Below are 14,538 nucleotides of genomic sequence, written 5' to 3' on the forward strand. Positions count from 1 at the left end.
ACAGGAGAGAAGAGGTTGGCCAAAGTGTTCACTTTCCTTGAGAGGTTTTCAGCATCTTGCAGTTTCTTCTTGGGGTTTTAAACTTCCACACTAGGGGCTCCCTCAGGGTAGGGCCTAGTTTGCACAAGCCAGAAAGGGGAAAGGAGCCAGGGCCTGGAGTAGCTGTTACCTATGGATTAGTGGTCTCAGATGCCATAATTGAGAGTAAGTGGGAAATGTGATTTTAGGGGGCTGGGAAGAATGGAAGCAGCTCTTTTGGAAGCTCAGGGCTCCACATCGCCCACAGCCATCTGTTTGACTAAGAGCGGGGAGCTCTGGTTTCTAGGCTGATCTGGAGAGTGAAGCAAAGTGCTCTGACACTCCGGCTATCTGTGCACCTTGACCTAGAGGGCAGACCAGAGTGCTCACATGCTGACCTCTTGACCTGACAGACTGCTGAGTGGGCGTCTTCAATCCCTGGGGCTGCTGCTGGCTGGCAACACTAATAAGCACTAGGTCAGAGGGGAGTCTGTGCAACCGCTGGGTAAGAGTAAGTGGGCATGAGGTCAAGAGCAACTTCTAAGGTCTAGGGACTGCCCAGGAAAAGCCCCCATTATTCTCCTTCCATGGCCAGAGTTCTCATAGGGGAATATACATGAAATCAGTTGTTTCTCTTAGGGACAGTTGTGCCTACTTCAGAGCCAGCACCCCACAAATCACCCCAGTATTACACTGGCACTGAGACAAAGGCATCAGTGCCAGGCTGCCAGCTGGGAGCACTGATTATGGGTGATGGAAAAGAAAGAATGCTTTTGTCCCTAACACATGATGGCTGTGCATAAAACTCCTTTGTTTTTCCCTAAATGCTTCTACCTCTCATGTCCCTACAATTTTTAGTGCAGAGACAAAGAATGTGTTCATTTATATAGGAATGAAGTATGTGTAAAGATCCAGAATTGGCTTGTCATAGGAAGCTATCTGTACCAGTGGGCTCTTTTCCAAGAGCAAACTGTAGATTATTTGCTTGAAATTAATAAGGGTTCATCAGTTATTCATTACACATGTAATTAACCTGGGTAAAAACATGCCATTTCAATGTTCTTGACATTGATTTTTTCCACTCCAAGTTATCACCCACCCACACTGGTCTCTGCTTTCCCTACTCAAGTCTGATAAACCCCCAAGTTCCAGATCAGAAAGTGGTTTTGTTCTTGTTGGGTTTGACTGTAGACAGGCAATACTTGAGTGTTCCCATCCAGAGGCAACTACAACTCTGGAATGCACTTGCACTCATCCTGTTCCAAACCCCCTTCTTGAGTAGAACCAAGCTGGGTAGTAGCACAGAAGAGGAAACTAATGAGTCACAAGATGGGAGGCAAGCACATTATAATGGGAACTGTTCTGCCAACGGGAGTACCAATCCTGAGCAAAATCCTCCCAACTCTTCCAACGATTGTCGTATGAGGATGACAACACAGCAAGCACTCCCATGCTAGTCTTGAGAACTGAAATCTTACTCGGGGCCATGAAAGTGGAACCTTAAAGAATGGCAGGCACAGAGAACAAAAATGGTTTTAGCTGTGCTGACCCTGGCCTGGACCTCAACAGGAGCCCTGAGAAATGGAACTCCCTTAGAGGAAGCTCAGGTTCATCAAGCCTAAGGGATAACAGGCTCCCGAGGACAGTGCACTTGAGCCAGCACACTCAAGCCCTGGGAGCTCAAAAGGACAAGGAAGATGATGGCAGTGCCACTGTCTTGTTAGTAGTACCTTCCCAACAGGGGAGCTGGAAGCAGTGATGAGACGCAGTAATCCCACCAGCCTCTGGTCTGCTGGGACCACGGGGGCTGACAGAACGAGCTGTAAGGCAAAGACCTGAGGTCCACAGGGTAGAAGTTTAGTTTTCCCCCACAGCCCCAGCGCCCAGCACCACAGCTGGCACGTAACAGGTGCTGTATAAATAGTTCTCAAATAAAATGAACAAACACCGTAAGTATGGCTAATGGCACTGGGGAGAGCGAGCTCAGGGAAGAGCTCTCCCTCAGTAGGCAGGGGAACCCATACTTCAGAAGATTCTTTTATTAAAACTGGGTGACATTGATAAAGGGACAGTACAAAAAAAATTTTGGTCCATGAAAAAAACATAATTCAGTTAATAAAAAGTTATCTTCAACAGGGACACTGTGTAGGAGTGCTGAGCTTCCTTCTCACGGTTTCAGCCCCAAGAACAGAGGTTGTCCAGTGTCACTGGGCAGTTTTCAAGGGACAAGTGGGCTAATAGCAGGAGGGGGAAGACAGGGAGAAAATTCTGCTGTCCCCAGTATAGAACAGACAGGGATACTGGGCTGGGGGATGTGCTCGCAGGAGCCTGAGGAGGGGGTGGGGAAGCAGGGGCTTTGTCAGTTCTGTGGGTTTTGAGCCCATGCTGAACGGAATTCCCCCTCTGTGCCCAGCTGTCTCCCACCCTGCTGTGTTGAGTCTGCGAGCCTGGGATATACTAACTCGGGGTGATACAACCTGGAAGAATCTGAGGCTCTCATGGAAAGATGCGAAACCATCTCAGTTCCAAGGGGCCAAGGTCACAAGGTCCTGCTGCTACCTGAGGGGTCTGAAGCTTTGAGGGCAGGGGCTAGGGAGTCACAATCCTGTGAGGCAGGGAGAGAGAGGAGTCACAAACCCAACTCAGAGCTATTCCACAGCCCTAGGCGCTTTCACTCCTCAGTGCCCTAGAAGTCACTAGTGGGTGTCAACTGGGCAGACAAGGGACAGGAAGACAGGGATGGCCCAGGGCTTTTACCCGTTTGATTTTAGGCCTGTTTCTCCACAAAGGGATGGGGGAGGCAGGGTAGAGTGAATGAATGAATCACACCTTCAAGCAACAGCAAGAAGGACACCCTCTGCCAGCAATGACAGTACCCCAGGTTAGATCTCTGGGGCTCTGACAGGGAAAGGCAAGATTCCACCACCCAAATACCCTGGGTTAGGACCGAGAGGAGGGAATCCTAAAAAGAGCAGCTACAAGGAGTATGCTGGGAGGGAGCAATCGTTAAAGAACAAACTCCAATACTGATGTGGACCCCCTAAGAGGGAGCAAGAGAAGCACTGAGACAGCAGGCCAATCCAGAAGGCTGCAGACTGACCTGGGGCTCAGTGGAGCCCAAGAGCCATGGTTCCTTTAGTGCTAGAGGGCAACAAGTGAAGGGAGAGTTTGCTCCAAACCTGTGGAGGAAAGGAAGGAAATTGGATTTTGTTATCAGGAGAGCCAAGATCAACTAGCTTACAGAGTGCCCTCAGGCCTGAGTCTCAGAGAAGGGGCTGAGGCTCCCAACTTCTGGGTCTCTGAAGGGCAGGATCAGTGTAGCTGGTCCCATTGAAGACCATCTGGCCTTAGGCCCAATCCATTCAATGCACTGATTACCACTACAGGTTCTCTCTCTAATGCTATCTAGAGGTCCTATGTAGACCAAGGGAGGGTAGAGGCACATGGGAACTTTGTGGGGCAAAGGGAAGCTGGGGAGTGGGAAGGGATGGGGTGAGAGAAGAGGGTAGTAGGCGTCTTGTAAGACAGAAATGTGAGACCCTCTTCATTCTGGTGTTGTCCTTGAACCAACAGCATTCCCTGGAAGGCCCCAAGCAAGACCAAGGCAGGTGCTATGAGGCAGGCAGCACAGGGCCCAAATAAAGAATCGGTGCAGCCAAATCAGGCTGTAGGAGAGGCCCTATGTATTTCGGATTCCCAGGGCTTGCTCTAATTCTTGTCGTCTCTGCTGCACCTAAGGAGAAAATAGTGGAAGGAGTGGGAGATGAGACAAACCAGGAGTTGGTAGTTAATACCACTGACCCCGTCAGGAGTGCAGACCCCTTGTATAGCCCAGGCACCTTACCTTGGAGTAGAAGTATCGACACACGGCCTCCTGAGCCCAAGGCTGGAAGTAGAACTCAGCTCGGCGCTCTTCCTCTGGGTTACCCACCACATCGGTCATGGTCTGAGGGAGATGGCAGGGGACAGAGAAAGGAGAACGAACTTGTTTCCTTCCTTCACATCCATTATGGATTGACTTGTGTCCCCCCAAAAGATGTCATAACCCTAACCCCCAGGGCCTATGAATGTGACTTTATTTGGAAATAGGGTCTCTGCAAATGATCAAGTTAAGATGAGGTCATTAGGGTGGGCCTAGTCTAATGACTGGTATCCTTATAAGAAGGGGAAACTGGGACACAGAGACAAGACATACATGGATGGAAGACAAAGTGAAGACAAATGGAAAACACCACGTGCAAACCAAGGAATATCTCAGGCTACCACGAGTTAGGAAAGAGGCCAGGAACAGACCTCCCTCATAGCCTTCCCAAGGAATGAGCCCCTGTGGACACTACCCTGATTTCAGACTTCTAGAACTGTGAAACAATAAATTTCTCCAGAACTGTGAAACAGTACATTTCTGTTGTACATACCACCTAGTTTATGGTACTTTACTATGGCAGTCCTAGCGAACTACTAATTAATATAACACCCCAAGTCATTCCCTGCTATCAACAAGTCATTGCCATGTTCGGGAATCCTTTCTGGCTCTCTTGGTCCCTTGCTCCTCTGCTCAGCCTCTAAAATTGTAGTCACAGTCACCACGGGATAGGCAAGAACTAAAGTCACATCTCATGCATTCTGTGCTCATCCCTACCTTGGTGCCTGAGCCTCTGGTGCTCCCCTCTCTGGGAAAAATCTCAAATCCCAAATTCTCCAAGAAGCCTGGCTCAACTATCTGAGTCTGATCGGTCTCTCTTCTCCTTTGAATTACCTTATTGATACTGGTGAGTTCCAATGTCTAATATGGTTTACTACATTTTATTTTTATTTTTTATTTTTTTAAAAGATTTTATTTATTTATATTTAGAGGGGAAGGAGAGAGGGAGAGAAACATCAATGTATGGTTGCCTTTCATGCATCCCCTGCTGGTAGTTGGCCTGCAAGGAACCAGCCTGCAACCCAGGCATGTGCCCTGACTGGGAATTGAACTGCGATCCTCTGGTTCGCAGGCCCGCGCTCAATCCACTGAGCTACACCAGCCAGGGTGGTTTACTACATTTTAAATCACATTAACTTAGAATGCATGCTGCTTTGAAGCAGAGATCACGTTTTCCACTCTGTATCCCCTACAATATGTTGCACAGTGACAGCAAAGTAAGTGCTAGATAAACATTTGATGATTCTACCTCCATTCCCCTACGTAATTGTAAAATGGACCCTGGATGTGCTGAAGAAAATCTGGTCCCTCACTTACCCCTCTGACTCTTTGATCAGAAGTAAAGCAAACGTGTGCCTCTCTGAACTAAATTCCTTTGCCCCTTTCCTAGGTATTTTTACCTTGAGGTCCCGGCACTGGGACTGAAGCCAGTCATTAATGAAACCCTGAGGGTCTCTGGCAAAGCTCAGCATGAACTCCCGCTGTGTTTTCAGTTGATTGATAGTTTCTATTGTCTCATGGATCTGAAAGGAAGAAGGAATCTCCGTAACATTTCAAACTTCGGAACTGCAAAGTTAAATGGAAGACAGTGTTGACATCTCCCTGTGCCACTCACAACCTACTTAGAGTGCTGCCCAGAAATGGTAATACTGCCACAGCCCCCACCGCTCTGGCACTGGGCTTTCAGTCAGGAGGTAACGTGCACTGTGCCTCTGTGCACCCAATGTGAGGGAAGTTTTCACTTTAGTCTCTAGTGTCCATTCTGGGTGAAGCTACATGGTGAACACTTAATCCACAGCACAAATGAGTCTGAAACGAGTAGTACAGGCTGTCTCAAAGGCTGCAGTCCATGGATTTTTTTTCTCTACCCTCTTTTCATACTCCATACTCCTCCTGGCAATTTCATCTACTTGTATGTCTTCCATCACCACTGACAGGGTAGAATTCCCAATCTGCAAACCAGAGTACATTTCCTAAACTCCAACCAATTCAACTATATGCCATCTCCATACACCTTTTAAATTCTAAAATTAAATTCAGTCTTTTCCCCAATACTTGCTCCTCCTCCAGTTCCAGTCTGAGTGAATACTAATGCCCACTCAAACTAGAAACCTGGGAGTCAACCCAATGCCTCTTCCTCCCTCACACCTTACCCCGCCATCCCCATCTGAACAGAGCCCAAATCCCTTCAATTACACCTTGACATGTCTCAAACCTGTCTACTCATTTCCATCCTCACCGTCAGTACTCTAAGCGTAGGCCCCCTCACATATTTCGTATGTGTTGCTGTACCAGCTTCCTAACTGGGCTTCCTGCCTGCAGATCTGCCTCTCTTAAAATCTGCTCTCCATCTTCCTGCTGGTGACCCTTCAAAATGCAAACAGCATCAGCCCCTCCAGTCTTGAAGACAGAGTAGTAACAGGTGATCCCTGCATCAAAACTTCTTCACCATTAACCTCTGCTTTTCTATTCCAGTTTCCTTTCCCCAAACATCCCATCCCAGGCACCCTGGGATGCACACAAATGACTTGTATTCCTTGAACAAGCCAGACTTATCTTTGGATCCTTGGACCTTTACACACCCTGTTCACTCTTCTGCAGTGTTCTCTGCCTGCCACATCCCTAAGCACCACTCTCCTTTCTTCCCCTTTGTTAACTCCCACTCTGTCCTTTGAGATTTAGTTGGGGCATCATCCAGGAAAGCCTCCCTGTTCTCTTCTTTTTAGCTTTACTTGTAGGAACTATTTCTAATAATGTTAAAAATAAGAAGATAATAAGAATAGTAGCAGCAGTTACCATGTGTTTTTATGTGCCAGACACAATGTCATGCCTCTACAATGTTGCCTCTTTCAACCCTCAGAGCAAGCTTATAGAGCCATTATTTCATAGATCAAAAACTGCGGCTCAGAGCTATTAGGAGGTAGAGTCAGAATCAGAACTCATGTCTGTCTGACTCCAACCAGCACCAAGCACAGTGCCTGGCACACACTGGGTGAGAATATATTTTGAATGAATACCAATAATCAAAAGGCAGCCTAGAAGCTATGATAGAGGGCTCGGAGCACCCAGACACCCAGGGCAGAGGCGCCTACCTTGTTGTCTAGAGTAGCAATCTCCTGCTGGCTGGCAGTAGACAGAAGAAAAGAATTCATCTGGGTCTTCAAAGTGTCATCCACTTCCACATCAATGTCATAACAAGCCGTCTTTTTCTGATCATTCGGGTCAACACTGGGGAAGAAATCAAAGGGGCCTGGTAAAGTGCTTGTCCCCTAAAACCTAATTAATTACACAGGGTCAAAAAGATGGCTCAAGAATGAAGGGAAAGTAGTTGATTGCAAAACTCCTTTTGGCTGTGACAGAATTGTTCTGTACCTTTCTTTGGTAGGTGCTACAGTGTTTATACATTTGCCAAAAGTCATAAAACTATACTTTAAACGGGTGCAATTTATTGTATATAAACCTCAATAAAGATGAATTTTTTTAAAAAGTCAGTGGTAAGAAAAATTCAAGTGGTACAAAAGATATCCAGTGAAAAATAAGTCTCTCCCATCTCAAAGAAAACCACTACTACAGTATCTTGTGCAACTTTCTCCCTGTTCATCTAAAATTGATCCTGAATATAAGTTCAAATAAAATGCACAGCACACAAAATAAAAAGTGCCCTAACTTTAAGTACAGGAATATAGGACAAACCAACATCATCTATTAACCCAACATACAGATTATAGTAGTTACTGCTAGCTGACTGATGTTTTACTGTGTAAAGAAAGGAAGGCCTTTATTGCAATTAATACAGATTAAGGAGCCCTGGCTGGTGTGGCTCAGTGGTTGAGTGCCAGCGTTCAAACCAAAAGGTTGTCGGTTCGATGCCCAGTCAGGACATATGCCTGGGTTGTGGGCTAGGTTCCCAGTGGGGGAGTGGGGGAGTGGGGGGGTGGGGGGGTGGGGGAGTGGGGGAGTGGGGGAGTGGGGGGGTGGGGGGGTGGGGGAGTGGGGGGGTGGGGGGGTGGGGGGGCATGTGGGAGGCAACCACACATTGTTTCTCTCCCTCTCCTTCTCCCTCCCTTCCCCTCTCTCTAGAAAATAAATCAAATGTTAAGATAGACATAGATAGATTGATTGATTAAGGAACAGAAGGCAAAGAGACTATATCCAACCACAGAGACATGATGCTCTGAGAAGGAAGTGCCTTCCTCCATGCTATATCTGCCTAGAGATGCCTTGTTCATCCATCTTTTGAACAAAAAAGTAGATGGAGGTCATGCTATTGGAATCTCAGACTGGAATGTCCCACCATCCAGAGAAAAGATGGTACCCCATCAGTGATGAGCTGGTAAATGTCTAATAATTCATTCTCCAGAAGAAGAGGGGAGGAAAAGCCCTGATTTGTAGCATTTGCCAATTTCTGTGGTTTAAACATTCCCAACATGGTTGATTTCAAGCTGTAAACATTACGTCACTGATGGAGTTTGGAAGAGAGGTGCAGTTCCGTGTTGTTATATAGTCTTTCTACCATACAAACAGAGAAGGCATAAGTAACATTGAAAACATAAACAACCATAAAACATTAGAAAATGATGAACTTTTGACTATGTATTACCCTTATTTTTAATATAATGTATTTAATTGTAAGTATATATAATTTCATTTTAAATGACAGCTATGTTTAACAACCTGCTTGCAAAACTCTTGAAAACTTGACAGTTGGCCTGTGTAAGCTGGGACAAGCCAGTTCCAGTATGCCCCAACCACCCATACACACACTTACCTGATGACGTGATTAATGATGATGGGCTCTGGTGGCATGAGCAAGGCATGGAGCCGTTGGGGGATCTCTGAAAACTTCATACGTTGAGACTCAAAGATCTGTGGAAAATATGGGAAACAGATGACAAGCTGGCATTTGAGGTACAAGTGCTCCAGTACACTCTAGCAAGAGACTGGGTCCTTTTCTTACCTGCTGGAGGTACTTGTCACAGATGACAAACTCCCGCTCATGAGGGTCCTGGAGCTTATGTGTCTTAATATATTGCCACAGTGCCTGGATGATCACCGGACGGGTCTGGGTGTGGATGCCCAGGAGCCGAGCTAGGCGAGGATCTAATTTAAATTGGGGAGGCTGAGGAGAACCAGAGAATATAGAGATGAAGCTAGCAAACTGAGTCTATATGAATTTTGGGGTGCTTAGCATGTCTGTACATTCAAGTCATTCAACAAGCAGTAATGTAGTGCCTTCTCTGGGACAGAAAAACACTAGGAGAAACTCAGAAATGACTAAGGCCCTAACCGTATATTTAAGGAACTTAAAGTCTAATGGCAAGTATCCACAACTAGACTTAAACCTTTAAATGTCAGACTGCTAATGGGATATGGCTATGAAAGCCAGACCCCCTCACAACACCAAAGAATACCTGGTAATCCAGCATCAGTAGGACAGTACACCGTACATTCACATCTCCTGGCCGCTTCACCTGGAAGCCATCCGTCTCCTGGGTAGTGGCGGTCCTGTGCCACTACAGAGAGGAAGATGTCAGGGGGTGCTCTCCCAGAGGAAGAGCTGGGGTGGGAGGGAAGAGCTTCTGTAATGACTGAATATTCAACTTGATTACTGAGGCTATTGGAAAAGAGCAATAGCATGAGAGTTGGTTTTTTTAAATTACATATGGTTTGGGGATTATTGTCTGTTTAAGTAGATTAAATGTTTAATTCTGAATGTTCGGGGACACATTTAAATTAGCTTGAATTTCCAGTGATAATTTGATCCTCATAATGAATGATATACATGTGCAGAGTAAAATAACATGGCTATCATTTATTGAATACTTACTACATTAAGAATATTCTAAGACATTTACTTGGACTATCTCATTAATTCCTAAGACATCCCTATGAGATAGGCACAATTAAACCTATTTTACAGAGGAGAAAACTAATGCTTAGAAGGATGAACTAACGCGCCTAAGGTCAAATAGCCAATAAGTGGTGGAGTTACAACTTGAGCTCTGGTGTGTCTGACGCTACAGTCCACATTTTTAGCCAACGTGCTTTACTACTATAAGGCTAAGTTAAATATATTTACAAATTTCTATTGATTCTATAACTTACTAGATGGTAAAGACCTTCCCATGTCTCTTAGTAGTTGAGGATAAGGGACTGGCCAAAAAAGAGCAGGTTAACTTCACTTGGAATGCTGGACCATCTCCTTCTGGTTCTGACTACCCCAAAGAACACTGCTGCTAACATGGTTTTCAGAACAATGCATAATCAGACATTAGAATAACAGATTCTTGACGATTTGGAAGGTAACTCTAAACAGAGCAGGTATCAAAAGGAAGTCCCAGATCTATAACGCTAACCTTGGCAAGGACTAAAACCCTATTAGTTAGCTCCTTTATTATAGCATCTGCTACCGGGAAAAAGTGTGAATGGTATACGATAACTGTGTCTCACCGTTCTTAATAAGATGCAGAGATGGCCTGGCATGTGTAAGAGGCCTCAGAAACCACGATAACATTAAAATGGTGGGTCAAGACCTGACTGGTGTGGCTCAGTTGGTTGGGCATCACACCACAAACTGAAAGGTCACTGGTTCAATTCCTGGTCAGTGCACATGCCTGGGCTGCTCATTTGGTCTCTGGCTGGGATGTGTACAAGAGGCAACTGATTCATGCTTCTCTCTCACATAGATCTTTCTCTTTCTCCCTCCCTCAACATAAATAAATAAATATTTTGTTTAAACAAAAAAAAGTTGGGACTAGTCAGACTGCAAGAACTCATGGGTCCAAACAGTACCAGAACTAAACAGCTAGTGCCACCTGGAGGTCAATGTGCAAACTACAATGGTGGTACTATACACGTGGGGTAAGCCTCTATTTATACCTCCCCCATTTCATTAGACATTCAAGTTTGGTTCCTAAGTCTATCATCCTTCAGTCATAGAGTCAAAGTCTAGAGGGCAAAATTACTCACTTCTACCAGATGGTTGTCTGGCCCATACAGGTCTTTGTCCAGTTCAATCACCAACGATTTAAAAAAGGAAGAAAATTTCCTCTTTTGTTTGGTGGCATCATATTTAGACAAGGCTGACTAGAGGAGAGAATTAAAAATAAGGTCATGTTAAAAAAGCCAAGAAGAAATTTCTCAAGACAAAGTCCCATAAAAAAGGAACCCTCAGCAGCAATGGGAAAAAACCTCCAAAATGTCTTTTGAGTACCCCTTAGGAAATGGCAAGGTAGTTATGTGTGGGTATTAAACAAGTCACAGTAGGAACAGAACCCTGAAGAAGCAGACTATAACATGTATAGGATCACTGCCTCACCCACCTCACTTCCCCAAGGGAAATGAAGCAAGTTAAGCCAAACCACTGCACATAACAGAGAAAAGTCTGACTCTAGAGTGGAAATGAATCACAGGCAATAAGCAGCCAGAACAAAAACAGTTTTATTTGGACAGAATGACACCACCAGCACATGGACCGGACCTATACAGAGGAGGCTGTGATACTGGGCCCTGGTTCTCCTCCAGAAGCACATTCACATTAGCTTGCCTGTGAACAGCTAAAAATAGACAGCCAGAGAATGCAAGGGAAAAAGGAGCTTCCCCAAGGAGCTTCTGGGGTCAGAAATCTGGGGGCTATCACCTGTCAGCTGATGCTCCCCATGAAGCAACCAAAGGCCTGTCAGATAAATCTATTCCACTTAAACTGTGAGATGTCTCCAATTAAAGTTGGGAAGCTGGAAATGCCACAATGGGAATAAAGGACCTCAAGAACTCAGAGGGGAAAGCTTGGCCTCAAATGCTAACTCACTTGAAAACACACATATGCACACCCGACAGAATAATTTGCACATACTGCTATATTCATTGGCCAGCAGTATCAGGAGGAAGGTAAGTAACAAATGTAATCCCAGGACAATAAGGTTCACGATATGATACCACAGCGAGGGCCAAACTGTGGGAGTCAACACAAAGAACCATTGTCTTTCAGCACAGGGAACACAGTGACCCTTTCCCTGCTGTTCCCAACAGGAGCTGTGAACACTAGTCGGCTTCCTGCCAAGCAGACAACATTGCTTGTTCCCAGCAGTTCCCACCCTAAACACCAACCATGGTTGACCTTGAACTTACATCCTCCAGGAGTCGTCCTTCTACCCGAAGCTCCCAGGAAGCCACCGTCCCTTCCCCATCCTCAGCATCTGACTTAGCCGGATTGAAAGTGTTAGAAATGAAAATTCGAAGCTTCCGTTTTTGCTGAGAAAGGCAGAAACAGGATTAGTGGGCTTCAGTGGTTTGATGTTGAAGATAGGATCTCCCCAAGTCCCAAAATTATTCCTACAGACTGTCTACCCAGTCCCTAGAGTAGGTAGATGGAGATTCTATCTAGAAATACAGGCCACTGGCGTGAGTGCAAGTGTATAGACTGAAATGCCAGGTGAACAAAGTCATGCAAGGTGCCAGAACAGTAGCAAAAAGATTGGCAGGGTAATCCCGAGTAGTGTGGCTCAGTGGATGGGGTGTCAATTCTGAAAACCAAAAGGTCACCAGTTTGGGTTGTGGGCCAGGTCCCCAGTTGGGGGAGTGTTAGAGGCAACCAATAGATGTTTCTCTCTCACAACATTTCTCTCCCTGTCCTTCTCCCTCCCTTCCCCTCTCTAAAAATAAATATATAAAATCTTAAAAAAAAAAACCATGGGCAGAGTATATTTCTGGTATAAGATATCAAAAGCCCCTCCCCTTCTGTTTTTACGCTTCTAATGTGATTCTCAGTTTGCAGGCGAAAAGGAAAGATGTAATATAAATGCCAAGGAGTACTGTGCTGCGTCTTTGATTTCTCAATGCTAAGCCCATTGAAGGTTCCCAAGTACTCTCCTTTGGCTCTCCGCCTAGCGTGCTCCTGTGTTACCTTGATGGGACGTTTCAAGGCCTCCTGTATATCTAGCCGTTTCCTCATGATAGTCTGGTCCAGTTTCCTTTCAAAAGCCAAGAGATCCATATAGGCCTGGGATTCTGGTACTAGTTCACGAATCTTAGGAACAGAAAGATACAGGAAAATAAAGCCGACCATTTCTATTCTCAAACTCACCATCTCCTCAAGAAGACCTACAGACTGGACTCACCCTTTGAGGTAGAATTTTGTCAGCCATCTTCTTTTTCTTTGCACTGTTCAAAATAAATACTGTTATCAGGTTGGGATAGAACTAGGCACAACATGAAGACAGGCTGTCAGCACCTCCATTTATAGCAAAGTGAAGGGACTGCAAACCTTCTCTCAAATCAAAGACATTGCTTCTACCCCCCAACACACATAAGGCATTTTCAAAACCATCTGCTGACACGGCACCACCACTTCTTGGTTCAGATACTCCCACCACCTGAGTTCTTACAAGCCCCCTCCCTCCATCCATCCCTCCTCTCCAGGGTCATCTTACTTGTGGTTTCGATTTTGGACCGCCTGCTGCTGGACCTGCTGGATCTGCTGAGGCGCAGGTCTTTTGCGGGACTGGTCCATCCCTGACTGAGCCAGGCCAGGTCGGACTGAAGGGTTCCCCCCATAGCCAGGGGGTCCCATGGAAGGTCCCTGAGGTGTCATTCGGCTGCCTGGCAGCATACCTGGTCTCTACAGAGGGGAGAGAACCCAGAAATGTCATAGCTCCCCCTAATAACCTCACCAAGAAAGGAAAAGTGGGGGACTCTTGAGTTGTTTGAATGAAACAAAACTGAAGGAGGGGGGGCGGGACGGGGGGGGAAGCACAATGGGAGGACGGCCCTCTGCCTCTTTGAAATATAGGTAACTGGAGCTTCCTCTGTTCCAGTCGTGGTTCCAGGAGAGAAGAGAGCCCCCAAAACTAAGAATCAGATTAATTAAAATTCTCCCTAGTTTATTTTGTATCTGACACACTGGACATCTCCAGTTCCACATTTACTCAGGTAGTACTGTCACCTACTATCTCCTTGGAAGCTGACCTCAATTTGCCAGCTACTTTCTGGTTCCTCTGGGCACTGGAGCTGCCCAAGACCTTTTGCACTCCAGTCCTCATCTGCCCACCGTTGGCCCCATTTCATCCACCCTGGTTCTATACCCTGACTCCCCACGGAAACAATGCCCCTTGGAGCAGGTGGAGATGCTAAGTGCCTCCTGTCCCTTCCTCCGCACTGCCTCCCCCACTCCCACTTAGCGCCTGAATCGCTCCGGAGGAGCCCCTCCTACTTCTCTCCCCACTGCTGTCACTCCCAGGACCCCGTTCAGCCCCGCCCCCCGGCCCGCGCGCCCCTCCTCCTGCCCCACTCACCGGATAGGCCGCTCCGGGCATCGGGGAGCGGTATAGCCCTTGACCCGGCGCCGGGCCCATTCGCACGGGAGGCCCCGGAGTCCCTCCCGGGCCCAGGGCAGCCGCTGCGCCCGCCCCTCCTGAGGCTCCGGCGCCGCCGCTCGGAGCCACAGACTGGAAACCCGCCCGGGCCGCCATCTTCCCCGGAGCCGCTGCAGCAGCCGCACAAAGAACCGGAACCGGAACTCCCCCCGCCCCCCACGCGCCCCCCGCAAGCCCGTCTGTCCGCCCGGCCGGCCGGCCGGCGCGGGAGGCTCAGGGCAGCGAGAC

General features: G+C 46.9%; 1 protein-coding gene across 3 annotated transcripts; it reads right to left on the reverse strand.

The window, feature by feature from the left end:
• Nucleotides 1–66: 66 nt before the first annotated feature.
• On the reverse strand, nt 67–14,536 carry SMARCD1 (SWI/SNF related BAF chromatin remodeling complex subunit D1). 3 transcript variants are annotated; one of them, XR_005064263.1, is made up of 14 exons: nt 14,230–14,536; nt 13,369–13,556; nt 13,057–13,099; nt 12,843–12,965; nt 12,068–12,190; nt 10,910–11,026; nt 9,352–9,453; nt 8,898–9,059; nt 8,709–8,806; nt 7,033–7,168; nt 5,341–5,463; nt 3,863–3,964; nt 3,119–3,751; nt 67–2,623 (listed from the first exon to the last, which is right to left on the reverse strand). XR_005064263.1 is itself a non-coding variant. In XM_037030879.1 (13 exons), the coding sequence occupies exons 1-13, from the start codon at nt 14,404–14,406 to the stop codon at nt 3,698–3,700; spliced, it is 1,548 nt and encodes a 515-aa protein (XP_036886774.1). In that variant the 5' UTR covers nt 14,407–14,536; the 3' UTR covers nt 2,040–3,697. The 3 variants fall into 3 exon arrangements, 2 of the variants coding, with proteins under 2 accessions (XP_036886774.1, XP_036886775.1); XM_037030879.1 differs by having other exon boundaries at nt 2,040–3,751; XM_037030880.1 differs by lacking the exon at nt 9,352–9,453 and having other exon boundaries at nt 2,040–3,751.
• Nucleotides 14,537–14,538: the final 2 nt, after the last annotated feature.

The sequence above is a fragment of the Sturnira hondurensis genome, unplaced genomic scaffold, assembly GCF_014824575.4.
Source record: "Sturnira hondurensis isolate 20B ecotype Veracruz unplaced genomic scaffold, ASM1482457v3 Scaffold0020903, whole genome shotgun sequence".
In the NCBI taxonomy this organism is placed as follows: Eukaryota; Metazoa; Chordata; class Mammalia; order Chiroptera; family Phyllostomidae; genus Sturnira; species Sturnira hondurensis.

Bases quoted from the DNA above. Each gene is read 5' to 3' on its own strand.
- SMARCD1 (XM_037030879.1), bottom strand. From the start codon at position 14,406: ATGGCGGCCCGGGCGGGTTTCCAGTCTGTGGCTCCGAGCGGCGGCGCC. The intron at 13,100-13,368 runs GTAAGATGACCC...TATTTTGAACAG, and splicing joins GTCCAAAATCGAAACCACAA to TGCAAAGAAAAAGAAGATGG. The intron at 12,191-12,842 runs GTAACACAGGAG...TGCCTTTCTCAG, and splicing joins CCTTGAAACGTCCCATCAAG to CAAAAACGGAAGCTTCGAAT.